This window comes from Mytilus trossulus, chromosome 4 (assembly GCF_036588685.1).
Source record: "Mytilus trossulus isolate FHL-02 chromosome 4, PNRI_Mtr1.1.1.hap1, whole genome shotgun sequence".
In the NCBI taxonomy this organism is placed as follows: Eukaryota; Metazoa; Mollusca; class Bivalvia; order Mytilida; family Mytilidae; genus Mytilus; species Mytilus trossulus.
In genome coordinates, this window is record NC_086376.1 from 18,935,850 (window position 1) to 18,950,566 (window position 14,717).

Consider the following 14,717-nt stretch of genomic DNA (forward strand, 5'->3'; position numbering starts at 1 on the left):
GAGCGTATACAATGTGTAGAATTTTTAGACAACATGTCAAAACCATTACTAATTGTTTCAATATATATGCCGACACAAGGTTGCCATGATTTGGATGAATTTAAAGAGTGTATTGATCAGCTTTTCGAAATTATGCAAAAATACACAAGAAGTCATGATATTCTGATTGGAGGTGACTTAAATGAAGACTTAACTAAAAACAACAAAAATCAAAGAACTGAATACCTTCTTCAATTTATAAAAGACTTTAATTTACAAGTCTGTTTTAATGGATCCACATATATAAATCCTAAGGGACAAGAATGCAGTGAAATCGATTATTTTATGTACAGTTATGGAACAGATAGAAACTTTTCTGATAAGACCATCATTAAAACCCTACACTCCAATGTTTCTGACCATTACCCAATAGTTGTATCGTGTAAAACAAATTTACAAAAAAGACAAAATCAGAACATCAGTACAACTAAACCAAAAATCAAATGGGACAAGATAGACAAAGAAGAATATAAGAACTTAGTTGATCAGAAGCTTGTTAACATGAATATGCAGACAATAAATTCACAGAATAACAACAAGGAACTAGAAACATCAATTACCACAATTAGTAACATCCTAGATAATTGTGCACGTAAATGTCAACCAACGAAGCAGAAAAAAAGAAAGATGGGAAATTTACAAATTTGGAACCAAGAGATATCCACGGCATATAAAGAAATGAAAACCACAAATTTACAATGGTATGAAGCTGGAAAACCATCATCCAATCATAATGCTTTAACTAAAAAAAAGGAGAATAAGCAAAATTTTCGCAGGGTATATAGAACAGAATTAGCAATGAAAAACTCACAACTTAAGGAAAAAATAATGAGCACTAGAACCAAAGACACCAAAATATTCCACATGCTCATAAACAAACAGAGAAAATCATTACGTGGTTATATTCAAGATCTGCATGTAGATGATGAAATTTTAACTGGAGAAGACAATATTATGGAAGGCTTTAGACAACATTTTGCAAACCTTGCAGTTCCTTCAAGAGATGAAGACTTTAACTTTGAAAACGAAAATTCAATAAAATATGAAATTGACATTATAGCCGAATTAACAAAGAACTCGGAAATTAAAGAACCAACAAAATGTGAAATATACAAAGCTCTAAATTCAATGAAGAAAGGGAAAGCTTCTGATTCATTTGACTTAACTGTTGAAAATTTTATATACGCAGGAGATAATCTTATAGATTCTATACATCAAATTCTAGTTGATATTTTCAAAAAAGGATTAATTCCAGATCTTCTTAAAAAAGGACTCCTTTCTCCAGTATTTAAAAACAAGGGATCAATTTTAGAAATAAAGAATTATCGTGGAATAACAGTTCTCCCAGTTTTCTGTAAAATCATTGAATCTATTCTGAAATTAAGAATCCGGCCAACAAGTTTACCAAGAAAATGCACTTTGCAAAGAGGTTTCACACAGAACTCAGCTCCATTAAATGCATCATTCATTTTAGAAGAGGTAAATAGAGAATCATTAGATTTGGGAAAACTCCTGATAATAGTATTATTAGACGCTAAGTCAGCCTTTGACGTTGTGGTTCATCAAAATCTAATGCGTAATTTATATCATCTTGGGATACAAGATAGACACTGGAATCTCATCAACAATCTCCATAAACATGCTTCATCTGTAATAAAACTTAATGGAAAAACGTCAAATGAATTTATCATTTCACAAGGAGTGCGTCAGGGTGGTATTCTCAGTGCGGATCTTTACAAGATATATATAGACCCACTACTGCATCATTTACAACAATCTAAGTTAGGAAGTAAAATTGGCCATATACCATGTTGTGCAACAGCTTGTGCGGATGACATTACTTTAAATACTACAGATCCAAACGAAGCACAAATATTACTAAACATGGCTTATGAATTCAGTTGTAATGAACACTACAAATTACAACCACAAAAAAGTGTTGTTATTGAGATGGAGAACAAAAGGAAAAAAAGACATAGCTGTATAGATCTGAGATTAAAAGACAAGAAGCTACCAGTAGTAGAAAAAGCAACACATCTGGGAATACAAAGATCAAAATCTAGAAAGGAAACGTTAGATAACACCATCAACGAGAACATTAAAAAAGCAAGGAGAACAGCATATAGTCTCATGGCTGCAGGTTTTCATGGAAACAATGGTTTAGATCCAAGCACCTGTATTCATATAATGAAAACCTATGTCTTACCAACATTACTTTATGGTCTAGAGATACTGATACCAACTAAATTAAATATTGATAAATTGGAAATGTTTTTCAAAAAAATGCTCAAACAGATTTTGTCTCTACCTCAAAATGCTCCTGATGTAGTACCATACATTATATCTGGAATGATTCCTATTGAAGGACAAATACATATAAAAATACTGAGCTACTTTTACAGTATATGTTTACTGTCAGAGGAATCAACTGAAAAACAAATTGCTAGAAGACAATTAGCAGTCAAAGACCAAGATAGTCACAGTTGGTTCATTGAAGTAAAAAAAATTATTTGGAAATATGCTCTTCCAGAAATTTACCTTCTTTTAGACACTCCGTATACAAAAATTCAATGGAAAAATTTAATGTACAGTTATATAAATAAATATTGGAAAGAGTACTATACAGATATCTCGAAGCTATACAAAAATATAAGCTATTTAAATGTTGATGAATACCACCCTGGAAAACAACACCCGCTCATCTATATCAAAACATCATCTTCAAGAGACATAAACCGTCTGCCTGTTAAGTTAAAACTTGTTTCTGGTACATACATTCTTCAAGAAAATAGATCTAGATTTAATCAGAATAATGTTGAAGCCACCTGCCTTCTATGTGGACAAGAAACTGAAGATTTACCACACTTTTTATTGAAATGTACATTATTAGAAACAACCAGAAAAGCGTCTTTAGAAGATCTTCAGAAGGAATATCATATTCTGACAGATAGAGAAATGGAATACCTTACTGAAACTGAGAAAATCAAAATTATACTGGACTGCTCTTATCTCCTTACGGAAAAAGTTGGACTTAGCAACAAAAATATAAACATCAAAATGTTATCTGCATTGGAATTTCAGTGTCGCAGATATGTTTTTAACATTCATAGAGCAAGATATAGGATGCTGTCTGATATAAAAAACAGGAAAAAATAGGGACATCTCAAGTATGCATAACCCATTAAAATATATGTATATACATATATATAAATTTAATACTCATCTATTTGAATACTTGATAAAGCTAAGAGTTAAATATACCCTATTTTAAATTTTAATATTGAAGATTATTTTAATATTATCCAAGTGAACTAGATCTGAATAATTTTAAATAGGCTATATATAAATAAATTTAGAATTTTAGCTTTTATTACAGTTTTTATAAATTTCACAAAAATGAGTTTTAAAATAACAACTAAATATTATTAAATAGAGAGACACTTTTATTGACTGTATATAGAAAATGTGTTTTAGCCAATTGTACATGATGTATTATAACTGGTGATGGACTATTTTTAACACTGTGGTGGATGGATATATGTACCTTAGTGAGAAATCACTGATCTCCTATAAAGGAGGTGAAGATAACATACAGATACATAATCTATCTTAGAGTATAGGCACGTCTTCACAATCAAGCACGGCTCTTATTCAGGCCAGACACTGCCCTTTGGCGGAATTTTGAAGACCAAACCAAAGCCAGTTACACAGAAACATTTTGAGTATTTATGCGTTTACATGTATTATCATTGTCGCCTTTGATTTTCCCGTATATCTTGTTCATCCGTTTTATGCGGTACTCGTCCGTTGGATGTACGATCGACGTCCGTTATGTCCGGTACGTTTCCGTTTCTCGTACGTTGCATATCCGTTGTGTGTCCGTTATGGATCCGTTACGCGTCCGTTTTATTCGGTCAGTACATCAACGGACTCCCAACGGATAAGAATTTTGTCAACGGACAACTTTTATTTTCATCCGTTCGGCGTCCATTCTTGCTATCCGGTGAGGTGTGACCGAGGCTCACTGAGATGAATTTTAAAGGTAGATTACAACAAATTGAAGATTTTAAAAGCCCTTTTTTTATCTTTATTCATTTAAACACCCTTGACTGGCTGCGATATATATGGAAGTGTTTAACGACCTTGACTGGCTTTTCAGCCCTCGCACGGTCGGCTCGGTGCCCGAAGACGATTGGTGAGCATTTGAATATTTTGTGCCGTGGGTCAGGAACGGGTAGCAAAGGACGCCGAATGGAGGCCGCCATCTTGGTTTTGGTGAGTTGTTTTTGGTTTGTTGACTATTTTGGATTTTACTTCTTCACAACGGCTGCTTTCAGGGCCAGTTTGGTCAGCTTGGCAGCCCGCTAACCTCGATGATGGAGTATTGGTAGATGATCTCAGACGTAGTTCAAAAGATGACAGGAAGCATTATCAGGACCAAAGCCGTGAGGCAGTGAAATGTAGGTCGTATCACCCAACAGCCTAGGATACAGCCCTCGGACGTTAATCGGCATGACACTCCCCATAATATACAATGGTTTTGGAGGCATGTTAACGCGGGTACGCCAACTACTACGTCTATCTGTACGGCATGGATTGGTTTCTGTCATCTTTTAAAAGTAGTAAGTCGTTGATATCTAACTGTAAACCCTCATCGAAGATAGCGGGTAAAGGAGAGCTGGCCCAGCACGTCCGTTCAGCTGTAATGACTGAGACGTGACTGGAAATGTGATGATTGATTGACTGGCTGAGAACTGTACACCGCCACATTTAATTGTGAAGTATTAGTCCCGTGACAATAGGTATAATGTTTTGCCTATTCTACAAATTTGAGACAGGACATTAATTTGTGGGTTAGGGATTTATTGGAATAAATACGGTAAACTGATCTATTGCATTTTGAGGACTGAATTGTCAAACTTATTAAATATTTGTGTTTGTTCGAAACAAATTGTCCAATTGGCAATTTAATGGGAGATAACTCAAATAACAGAATTTTTTTGCAGAAATGATCGAGACTGAAATTTAGAATTTTTACTTGTAGCAAAAAGCATTGTCGATGATACCATCTTAACCAATTATTTACTTAAAGAATAATTTAAAACCTATCTTCTCATATTTTATTTCAAAATTATACCCAGCATATATTTCTTTTTGGCAAATTGGATTAACTAGTTATCAAAGGTACCAGGATTATAATTTAGTACGCCAGACGCGCGTTTCGTCTACATAAGACTCATCAGTGACTCCATCAGAGAAGAAGGCTTGAAATGAGTTGAAGCAAATATATTTGCATTCAGCTTTACCAAACGACCATTTAATTAAATAGGAAAACTTTTGTTTGATAAGATAGTGGGGAAGTGTAGTGTAAAGAGTAAAATAATCAAATCTGTTAACAGAATCAAAAGGACCATCAAAAGCACGTAATTTATCAAAAACACTAAAAGATTTTTGTACAATCCAAAAATAGTTTATACCACTGTGTTTATATATTTTATTACAATAGCTTAATATGATAAGTATTAATGTTTGAGTTCAGCAACACTTATTGTTATCTTGATCTTCATTAAAAAATCAAGAATTTTCTAAATATACTGCCGAAATTTACCCCTTGAAAAATTACCTGTGAATAAATATATACACAAATCACAAAAATGTCGACATTCATCTCTAAATCTAACCGCAAACTTTAAACAGACTTATTCAGATGGGATATAGTTATGATGCTGTTGTCAGATCGATCATTATAAAGATGGCATATTTTGGTATAGGCCAATAGGGTCTTTGCATCAGAAATATAGACATCAATTCTTAAACCAGTTGTTGACATGATACAGGTGATGTTCTTCTCACTTATTTTATGATCGTATGATACTAAAACCCCAAGCATTCCAAGGGAAGGGATTGTGCTTGAACATATGATGAAGACCAGTTTAATTGAAGTCTGGAGCTGGTATACCAGTAACTGCTAGTAGTCCCTTGTTAATAAATGTATCATTGTCATTTTGCTTTGTTTCTTTTGATACCTATTTTGACATCTGAATCGGACTTCATTAAATTGATTTTTACTGTGCGTATTGCTGTTTGTTTGTTTAATCCACATTGCCTTGCTAGAGATATAGTGGAAGGGTTGAGCTATCACAACTCATGTTTAACCCCGTTGCATGTTTGAGCCTGTCCCAAGTCTGGAGCTCTGGCATATTTTAGTCTTGTATGTTTTTTTTAATTTTAGTTGAAATATATGTTTTGGAGTTAAGTGTGACGTCCATTATCATTGAACTTTGGGAATCGGCATAATACACATTTTGTTTAAGGACGAACTGCATTAAGCCCGCTTCCTGGTGAGCGATTTCCCGCTGTGTTGAAGACTGTTTTCTGCTCTTAGGTCGGCATGATGTCTCTTTGACACATTCCCAATTTCCATTCTCAACTTTATTTCTGGTTTATTAAGTCAGGATTCTTTTTACCACAAGTTACTTTAAACCTTTACGAAATTCTTCCATAGATATAAAAGATGGGTTTTGAAGTTTGGTTGTACCTGTAAAAACCTTATTTCAAGCGAGGTAGTATATCGTTATTTCTACGGAAATGTTGCTTACAGAGTTCAGAAATTTAAAAACAATCCAGGTAAACTTATCGCTCCTTAAATAAATTTAAAAAAAAGTTACCAATTCAACACTTATCAAATCTTTCAATATTGCTTTTGTTATCAGTCAATTAAACTCAAACTGAATATTATTTTTGATATACATATATGCCTCTACAATATGTCAATATCTGTATCTTGGCATTGCACAACGTCGTGTTTTTCTCCTCTGACTGTTAATGACATCGTTTTACTAAATTATGAACGTACGTTGGAAGTTCACAAATTGATATTTTAGTCGTAGGTGCTTGATTTTTTTGTTTTATCATTTATTATTGGCTATCAGTACTCTGAGGTCTGTACTCTTAGATCTGTATTAAGTGTCTTTTTGTTGTTGGGATGTATAAGTACCGTTCCAAGTTAAGCCTTTATAACTGATTTTTACAGTTATGTTGAACTGTTACAATACTGTTCCGATTTAGGGAAGGATTCAAACTAGCTTATACCCGCCACATTCGGTATGTGCTTACCCCAAATCGGGACCCTGTACTTCAGTGGTTGTAGTTTGTTGCTGTGTAACATATTTGTTTTTTTATTGTTAAATTTTACATAAACTAGGTAGTTTTCTCGTCTAAATTGCTTTGCATTTGTCATTTCGCGACCTTTTTTAGGAGAGTATGCATTGTGGTCTTTTCTCATTACTGTACAGTGATCTACAATTGTAAATTTCTGTGTTATTTGGTCTCTGGTCTCTGGTGGAGATTGGCAATAATACCACACCTTCTAATTTTATAGTTACTTTCTGGAAGAAATGTGAATGAATGAGAAAGATGTTTCTGTAGGCAACATAGTTGCATTCCATGATGTTTTCCGTTGTCTACATTGGTTTTAAAGGGAAATTTAGGGCGAGTTGTCTTCCTTTGCTATCTCTAGTATATTCTTGTAAGTAAAGCAGTTTCATAAATATGAGCTCACTTGTTGAACTGCCACATTTGGAACTGGTTACTATCGTTCAAAAGTTTTTAAGAAAGACAAAGATGTTTTTGATTGTCAATCTAGTTGCATTTTTCGATGCTTTTAGTTGAATACTTTGGAATAGTTTAATCTGTATTTCCCAATAATTACAATCACATGTTTTAATACTTCTGAAGACAGGCCTGATAACAAAAGAGAGAAACTGGAAACACTCATGAACCACATAAACAAACGACAACTTCTGAACATCAGATTCCTGACTTAGGACAGGTGCAAACAAATGCAGCGGGATTAGACGTTTTAATGGTACCAAAACTTCTCCCTTATCTAAAAACAATAGTGTAACATCACAACATAGAAATACACTCTATAAAATATTACTGGAACTCAATCAATAAACGTAGTAATACAAATGAACGAACACTGAAAAAATACATTTGTTCTTTGATTCAATGTAAATTCATAGTTAATAAAAAAAAAAAGGATGAATAATTAAAGTGAAAGTATTACACCGCTGGGGAGTGCTTAAAGGGGCACTAGCTGCCAAATTCATGTTCACCGATTTGACTCAAACTCTAATATATTGTTTGTAACAATGTTAAACATTTTTCCAAACTATCAAACGTATAGAATAAACAATTTACAAGACATGGTCTCAATAAGATGTAGCTTCGTTTCGTAAGAATTTTAGCCAGGACGCAATCTATCGAGTTGACCTTCTATGACCATATAAGCGATGTAAACATAAAAATACTTAGTAGATATAAATAGATTAAGAAACCCGGTCAATAAGATTTTTATAATACTGTTAACTTTGGTTTATAAATTATAAACTTATGTTTATCGTCTTTGTTACCTTTATAAGAACGATTTTTTGTGGATCGAGTTAGTCAATCAAATAATTTCCCTTTGTTTCAATTTCAATGTTGACATTTTTTTCTTTAAATAACCATACACGGGCAATGGATGCGTATTCTACCTCTTTATACGGGGTTAAACTAAAGTTCACATGAATGAAGTCGAGTTTGTCACTTGCAAGTGAATAATTCATTCATCAATGTTTATTAGCTTTATTTGACAAATTTGAACCATTTTAGCTGATAAAAGCAAATTATTATTTCACTTTCAAAATTAAGGTATGGATCTAGGATCATGTAGATATAATCAGAACGAATGTATGTTGGTGTACTTTAACTGCCTTTTCCAAACTGTACATGTACTAGTAATATAACTCGCCAACCTACTACATAGCCAGTCCTAGACTTATGTTCGACAACCTATATGCAGTTATGTTTCTTATAATTATATCATAGTCAATGTAATACAATTTTAGCCCTCTGATCCATCTGGTTTAGCATTGTTATATCAATCATGATTTAGAGCCAGGAATCAGCCCATTAAATCATACCAATTTTAGCTCCATGTATACATCTATCGCCAATATTTTATCAATAAAGAAGTAAACACATTATTACTTGTACAGTGTATTTGAAACACATGCATTTTCATAAATCATGAATGTTTAAACATTTAATGATAACATCAGTTTTGTTCAATATTTTAATTTACTAATGATACTTATTTTTTGTAACAGATGGTCCTATTATCACAGTATTGGGAGATACAAGTGGAGAAACTCGATTCATAAAAAAGATATAATGAGTTTGGGAAGCGATATTTATAGATAATCGTTGGTCGCGGTTGGTCATATCAACGAGATTGGTTTTTTTTCTCGCTAGAGCCAGTACGATACTGATAATTTCGTTTAAAAGTTGTTTGTATATGATTTTAATAAATGATGAGAGCTAAGAGTAGCATGTTGAAGTATCAGGAGAATTTATTTTAAAAGTCAGTGGGAAAATAGGAAAATCAATAGATCAGCTTGAATGAAAAATGAAAAAAAAAAAATGTGATTTCTTGAATTACTAAAAGAAACGTAAAATCTCGACATACGACATACAATTCACATTACATTATACAAGTACTCCTTACAAAAGCCAAATTGAGTATCGAACCTGAATATTTCTTTGAAATCTTCTAATTGTATTCACAGAATTCTCACTAAGTCTATCAATGGTAGCGGGACTAACAGTGGCGGATCTAGAACATTTCATAAAGGGGGGCAGCTTCAGTGTTTCCCTATATAAGCAATCATTTTTTCCCCTTAAAAGCCCCCCCCCCCCCCCCCCCCAGGAACTGCTTTTAATTAAAAACAACAGCAGAAACAACAGCAGACAAGAAACATACAGAAGACAAAGTCACTGAATACCAATGGTGTATATGCAATCACATAACTACAGTAAAGATCGTCTGCCTATTATTTTTCCATTGATCGCGAGTAAAAGGGACGGGATGAGAATGCATTCAAACTTTTATGGACTCGTGTGATTTAGATCTTGACATTAATCGCCGAATTCCTGAACACAGTATGGTGATCTCTATAGGTCTTTTGATTTTTGTTTTCGCGCTACTGCTGTTATCTCAATGCATATATATATATACTCTGCATCTCTAGAACTATTGTTCGTCAATGATTCACTTAAACACACGGAATTGATTTTGAATTTAAATTTCAAGTTGAATTTAATTTTTTAGTAGGAAAAATTGTGATAGTTTTACGACATACACTATGAGCCAGCCGAAGACCAACCTTCAATAATCAATCCACATATACTTATGACTGATAAGTACATACTTCTATTTAATTAAATATTATAACATTTCCCTTTCTTTGTGGTCCTTCACCACCATTGCTTACTTTTGTCAAGCAGTAAATAAAAAACACTAAAAAGATAATAAATCCTATAAAGACAGTTGACATTATAAACACCATTCCATATGTGTTCGGAAAATTAAAAGGATTAAAATCACATCCTCCATCTTGTTGAAAAGTTTTAAAATCCCTTGGAGACATACACACAAATGGAACAGCATCATTTATAGCTGCAAGATCGGACAAACTATGCCCCGACAAACTTCTGGTAAAAGTCCAAATATAAGATTCTTCTGGATCACATGTCCCATCTTCAAGTGTATTCCAGCATGTAAAAACTACAGCATAGCTTTCATAATCCGTAGATAAAACCCAATATGTGTTTACTTTTTTGGCTAATGAATAATTAGTTTCAAACGAGACATCGAACACTGCTGGTTTTTCTTTATCTAAAATTTTCCCTGATCCTGCTACATAGTCACAGAACGATCCAAAGAAACTGGCAGCTGAAAAATTAAATATGATATATAATAGTATATGGATTAACATTTCTTTCTTTAATTTAAGTTATGTAAAAAAAAGTAGAAAACTGACATCGTTAGATTGAACGATTTTGTATTCAAAGTTTAGAAAACAATGTACTTAAAGCATCTATAGGTTGTATTTTGTAAATACAGCTGTTTCACAAGCCTCGCCTCTTTTTTGGAGATAGGTATGTTAATTTGGTTACCAGATATAATATGTGTGTTTCTGAACTTTCATCTCATAGAAACATAATTGGGAATGTTACCAATATAGAAAAAAAACATGGTAGCGCCTTAAATTGAATTCTTAGGAGGTCCAAAAGTGGAGGTAGGCCGCTAATACAGAATTTTAGTATAAGTTGAAATCTGAGAAGTTTAGGGCATATAAATGTTGAAAATATGTCGCACTTTAAATAAAATTGTAACTTGCATATCAACTTCCCGTTCTGGGATATAATTTTCACGAAACTTATTAAAAGTGGTTTTAGCAACAAAGAGAAGTCCTATTGGAAATTGCATGTTCTATATTTACAGAATTACAACCTATATAATTCCTGATTTCAAGTTTAGCATGAACAATAAACTCTTCATAACAATTACAAGTAATTGACTGTCTACATTTATTTATATCTGTGTTTATATCAGGTTATATGACCATCGGCGGTCTTTGGAAGTCATCTCGATGGAAAATGTAATGATCCAGTCTTACACACGCACTAAATGTAGATAGATTATAACGAGTTCATGCATTTTTGATTATATCTTTTGACCTTTAATTATAATTTGAATACACGTTTGAGTATGTTATAATAAATGAAATAGGAAAATTCGAGGCAAATCGGTGAACATGAATTTGCTCAGCATTGAATTACATTAATATCTTTTGTATCATAGATATAACAGAACTAAATGACATTTGTATCTCTTGTACAGGATCGATTCAGAGATCAGTGTTACAGTATTCAATTGTACGTGTGTGTCTTCTGTATATTCTGAGGTATTTTGTTGTCACAGTAGCATTTTTAGTAAGTGTGCATAACGTTGGTATCAAAAGATGGAGGTGTTCCAGTTTTTAAATTGAAAGAAAAGAAAACATGAATATCTGCAAGCAGTACTACTAATACCATAAACGGTATTGTTGGGTTTTTTTTGCACCATATATGCATTTCGTCCACGGTGATGTTTGAGGCTAGAATATTTCAGGTGTCTATATATGGCTGTTTATAACACAGTGCCATCAGATTCCTGGACATATTACAGGAATCTGGTGTCTGTTGTCTATATATTGCTATTTATAATTAAAAAGATGAGGAGCCATAAACTAAAATGCTTTGCATGAGGCTCAGGGAGACACGTTCCTTCACTTTCAATAATTTCCAACACAAAATCACGGTATTTTCATGCCGGTATCTAAGACTGTCTTCTGGTATTGTGATATCCTAGGGGACTATCAGTCCACCAGCAGAGGCATTGACCCAGTGATAGTATTAACATAAACGGTACCATTATTGCCGAATTGTGATAATCATATTCTAGGGTAATTACATAGAAAACAGGACCCATTCACCGGGAATCATTTCTGTACTTACACGCTTGAACACTTATTCTGCCATCTTGTAACGCATTAAATTCTAACTGTACATTCTGAGGAACGAAATATGATCTAATCCAGTAATTATTGGTCGACATCGCATACCAACGTCCCTGAAACTTGACAGGATCAAAGTTTTCCTGTGTGTGTTGATGAAACGAATTTGTTCGACAGTTCCTACATACAACAAAAGAAACGTAAAGCGTAATATTAATTAAAAGTATAGATAAAATGTCCATTTTCCAGATATATCATAGCAGATTTTTGGTACACGTGTGGATGAACATCTGCTACCGCATAATGTTCAAGATTAGTCTAGTGCAACAGTTTATCGAATAAAAAATAATATACATATAGAAAATCGAATTCCTAATATAACAAATAGAATTAGTGTTTATAACTGCTTTTTTCTAAAGGGTTTATTTATTATATAAAAAAGACTTCATGACCCGGTCAAATAAAGTCTATCATTATTATTTATGTCTGTCCGAGTGTATAGGAAGACATTGAAATGAACAGGTAAAAAAAAATCTATCATAATATTAGTATTTTATTTCAGTTTGTGTGTATTGCAAGACATTGAAATGATTGCCTATGAGACAACTCTCAACGATGAACTCCGTGTTCCTGTTGCTTTATCGTCAGCTTTCTGTGTAATGTTCGGTATTAGTTGTTTGTCAGTTCGTCGTTTTCTTTGGACATAATGTTGTCTGTTTTACTGGACTTGGGCTTTTTGTTTTGTCATTTGATTCGGGAATTTTCTTCCTCGGAGTTAAGTATAGTTTTGTGATTTTACTTTTCCCTACATTTTGTAAGACAGAATGTCAGTCCCAACCGGTCTTCGACATGATAGTTTTATTCAGCTCTTACCGGGCAAAGATATTAAGTTGCCCGGCAAAATCCCCAACACCCACACAAATTCAAGTGGTCGTCTCCTTGTGGCCATATTATCCGGAAAAAAATGACACTTTAAGTTTAATAGTCTAAATAATTATTAAATTGCTTTTTACCGGGCATCATTTTCATGAAAATTATTTGCCTTTAAAAAACCACCATTGTCAAGACATGAAAATTATTGTGTAAATAATTGTATAAAATTCGAGATTGCAGGTTAATTGCGTAAACCCATCACTGTTTGTGATATCCTGGGATGTTGAATGAATATGTGCGTTGTTGTTCTGTGGTTACCATGTTGTAACGACTATTATATTAATTGTGTGTGGGTTTCTCTGTGATGAATCTTCTTGCGTGTGCACGTGTTTGTGCTGTATTTCGGTCACGTAGAGTTTTCATTTTAGCGATATTTTTAATATTGTCATACAGCGGGCGGTTTGGCTAGCTATCCATTTCCAACATTTCATTTCTTATCAAATATGTTCTATGTATATGTGGGCGTTTGTTTTGTGGAACTCCTGCTGTTCCATTGTTTTCCTCTAATAGTTGACGTGTTTCCTCGGATTAAGTTTGTAACTCGGATTTGTTTTCTCTCAATTGATGCATGACTTTTAAACATGAGTATAGTACTTTTGTCTTTAATTATTAAACTACATTAATAGTTGAAACTGGACACCTTCAATCGTGGAGTCAATTCAGCGGTGTAATTGCTGTTTACTCGAATTACGCAAGAATCTTTAAACCATCCTTGTATATATCAGCGTCTTGCAAGTATGAGCTAATATTAGTGTGTCTGCTCTTTTGATACGCGTACTTGCTAATGCTGCCATTGCATTATCATTATTCACCAAGGATTTGTATCATTGATGATTGCACAAGTTTACATCTACCAAAAATTGTACAGACGTCAAACATGATTTAAAAGATCTTGTAAAGTAGTATACAAAATCTGTTAGTCAGTACATCTATCAAGGATTTTTATAGTACAAATGGACAGTAAACGTTACATTACAAAACAGTAATTGTGTTGTCAATCAAAAACAGTTCATTAGTGATGAATATGTCGCTGGTTAACTTTCACAGGCACTCGTCTCAGAAAAAAATTCCTATATACCTTTTAGGATTATTATTTTCTGAGACGAGTGCCTGTGTTAACTTTATACAATATTCTTCGACGTAATCTGTTAAAACTTTAAAATCAGTTGGTATGGGAACACATTTTGTTTGCTAATGCAAATTATCTATCATCAAACTATTGGAATTCCTAGATCTGGTACTAACTATGCGACAGTAGTTTAAGATTTCTTTTATTTAATTTTAAAACTATTTGAAAGTGTTGTTTCAGTTTTACGGAAATCAACCCTAGCTTTTCGGTATGTTTTTAGTGTATTATCT

At 33.2% G+C, this 14,717-nt stretch overlaps 1 protein-coding gene across 1 annotated transcript; it reads right to left on the reverse strand.

The window, feature by feature from the left end:
* Nucleotides 1-9,793: 9,793 nt before the first annotated feature.
* Nucleotides 9,794-12,714, reverse strand: LOC134713788 (retinol-binding protein 4-like). Its single transcript, XM_063575068.1, has 2 exons — nt 12,427-12,714; nt 9,794-10,819 (listed from the first exon to the last, which is right to left on the reverse strand). The coding sequence occupies exons 1-2, from the start codon at nt 12,665-12,667 to the stop codon at nt 10,302-10,304; spliced, it is 759 nt and encodes a 252-aa protein (XP_063431138.1). The 5' UTR covers nt 12,668-12,714; the 3' UTR covers nt 9,794-10,301.
* Nucleotides 12,715-14,717: the final 2,003 nt, after the last annotated feature.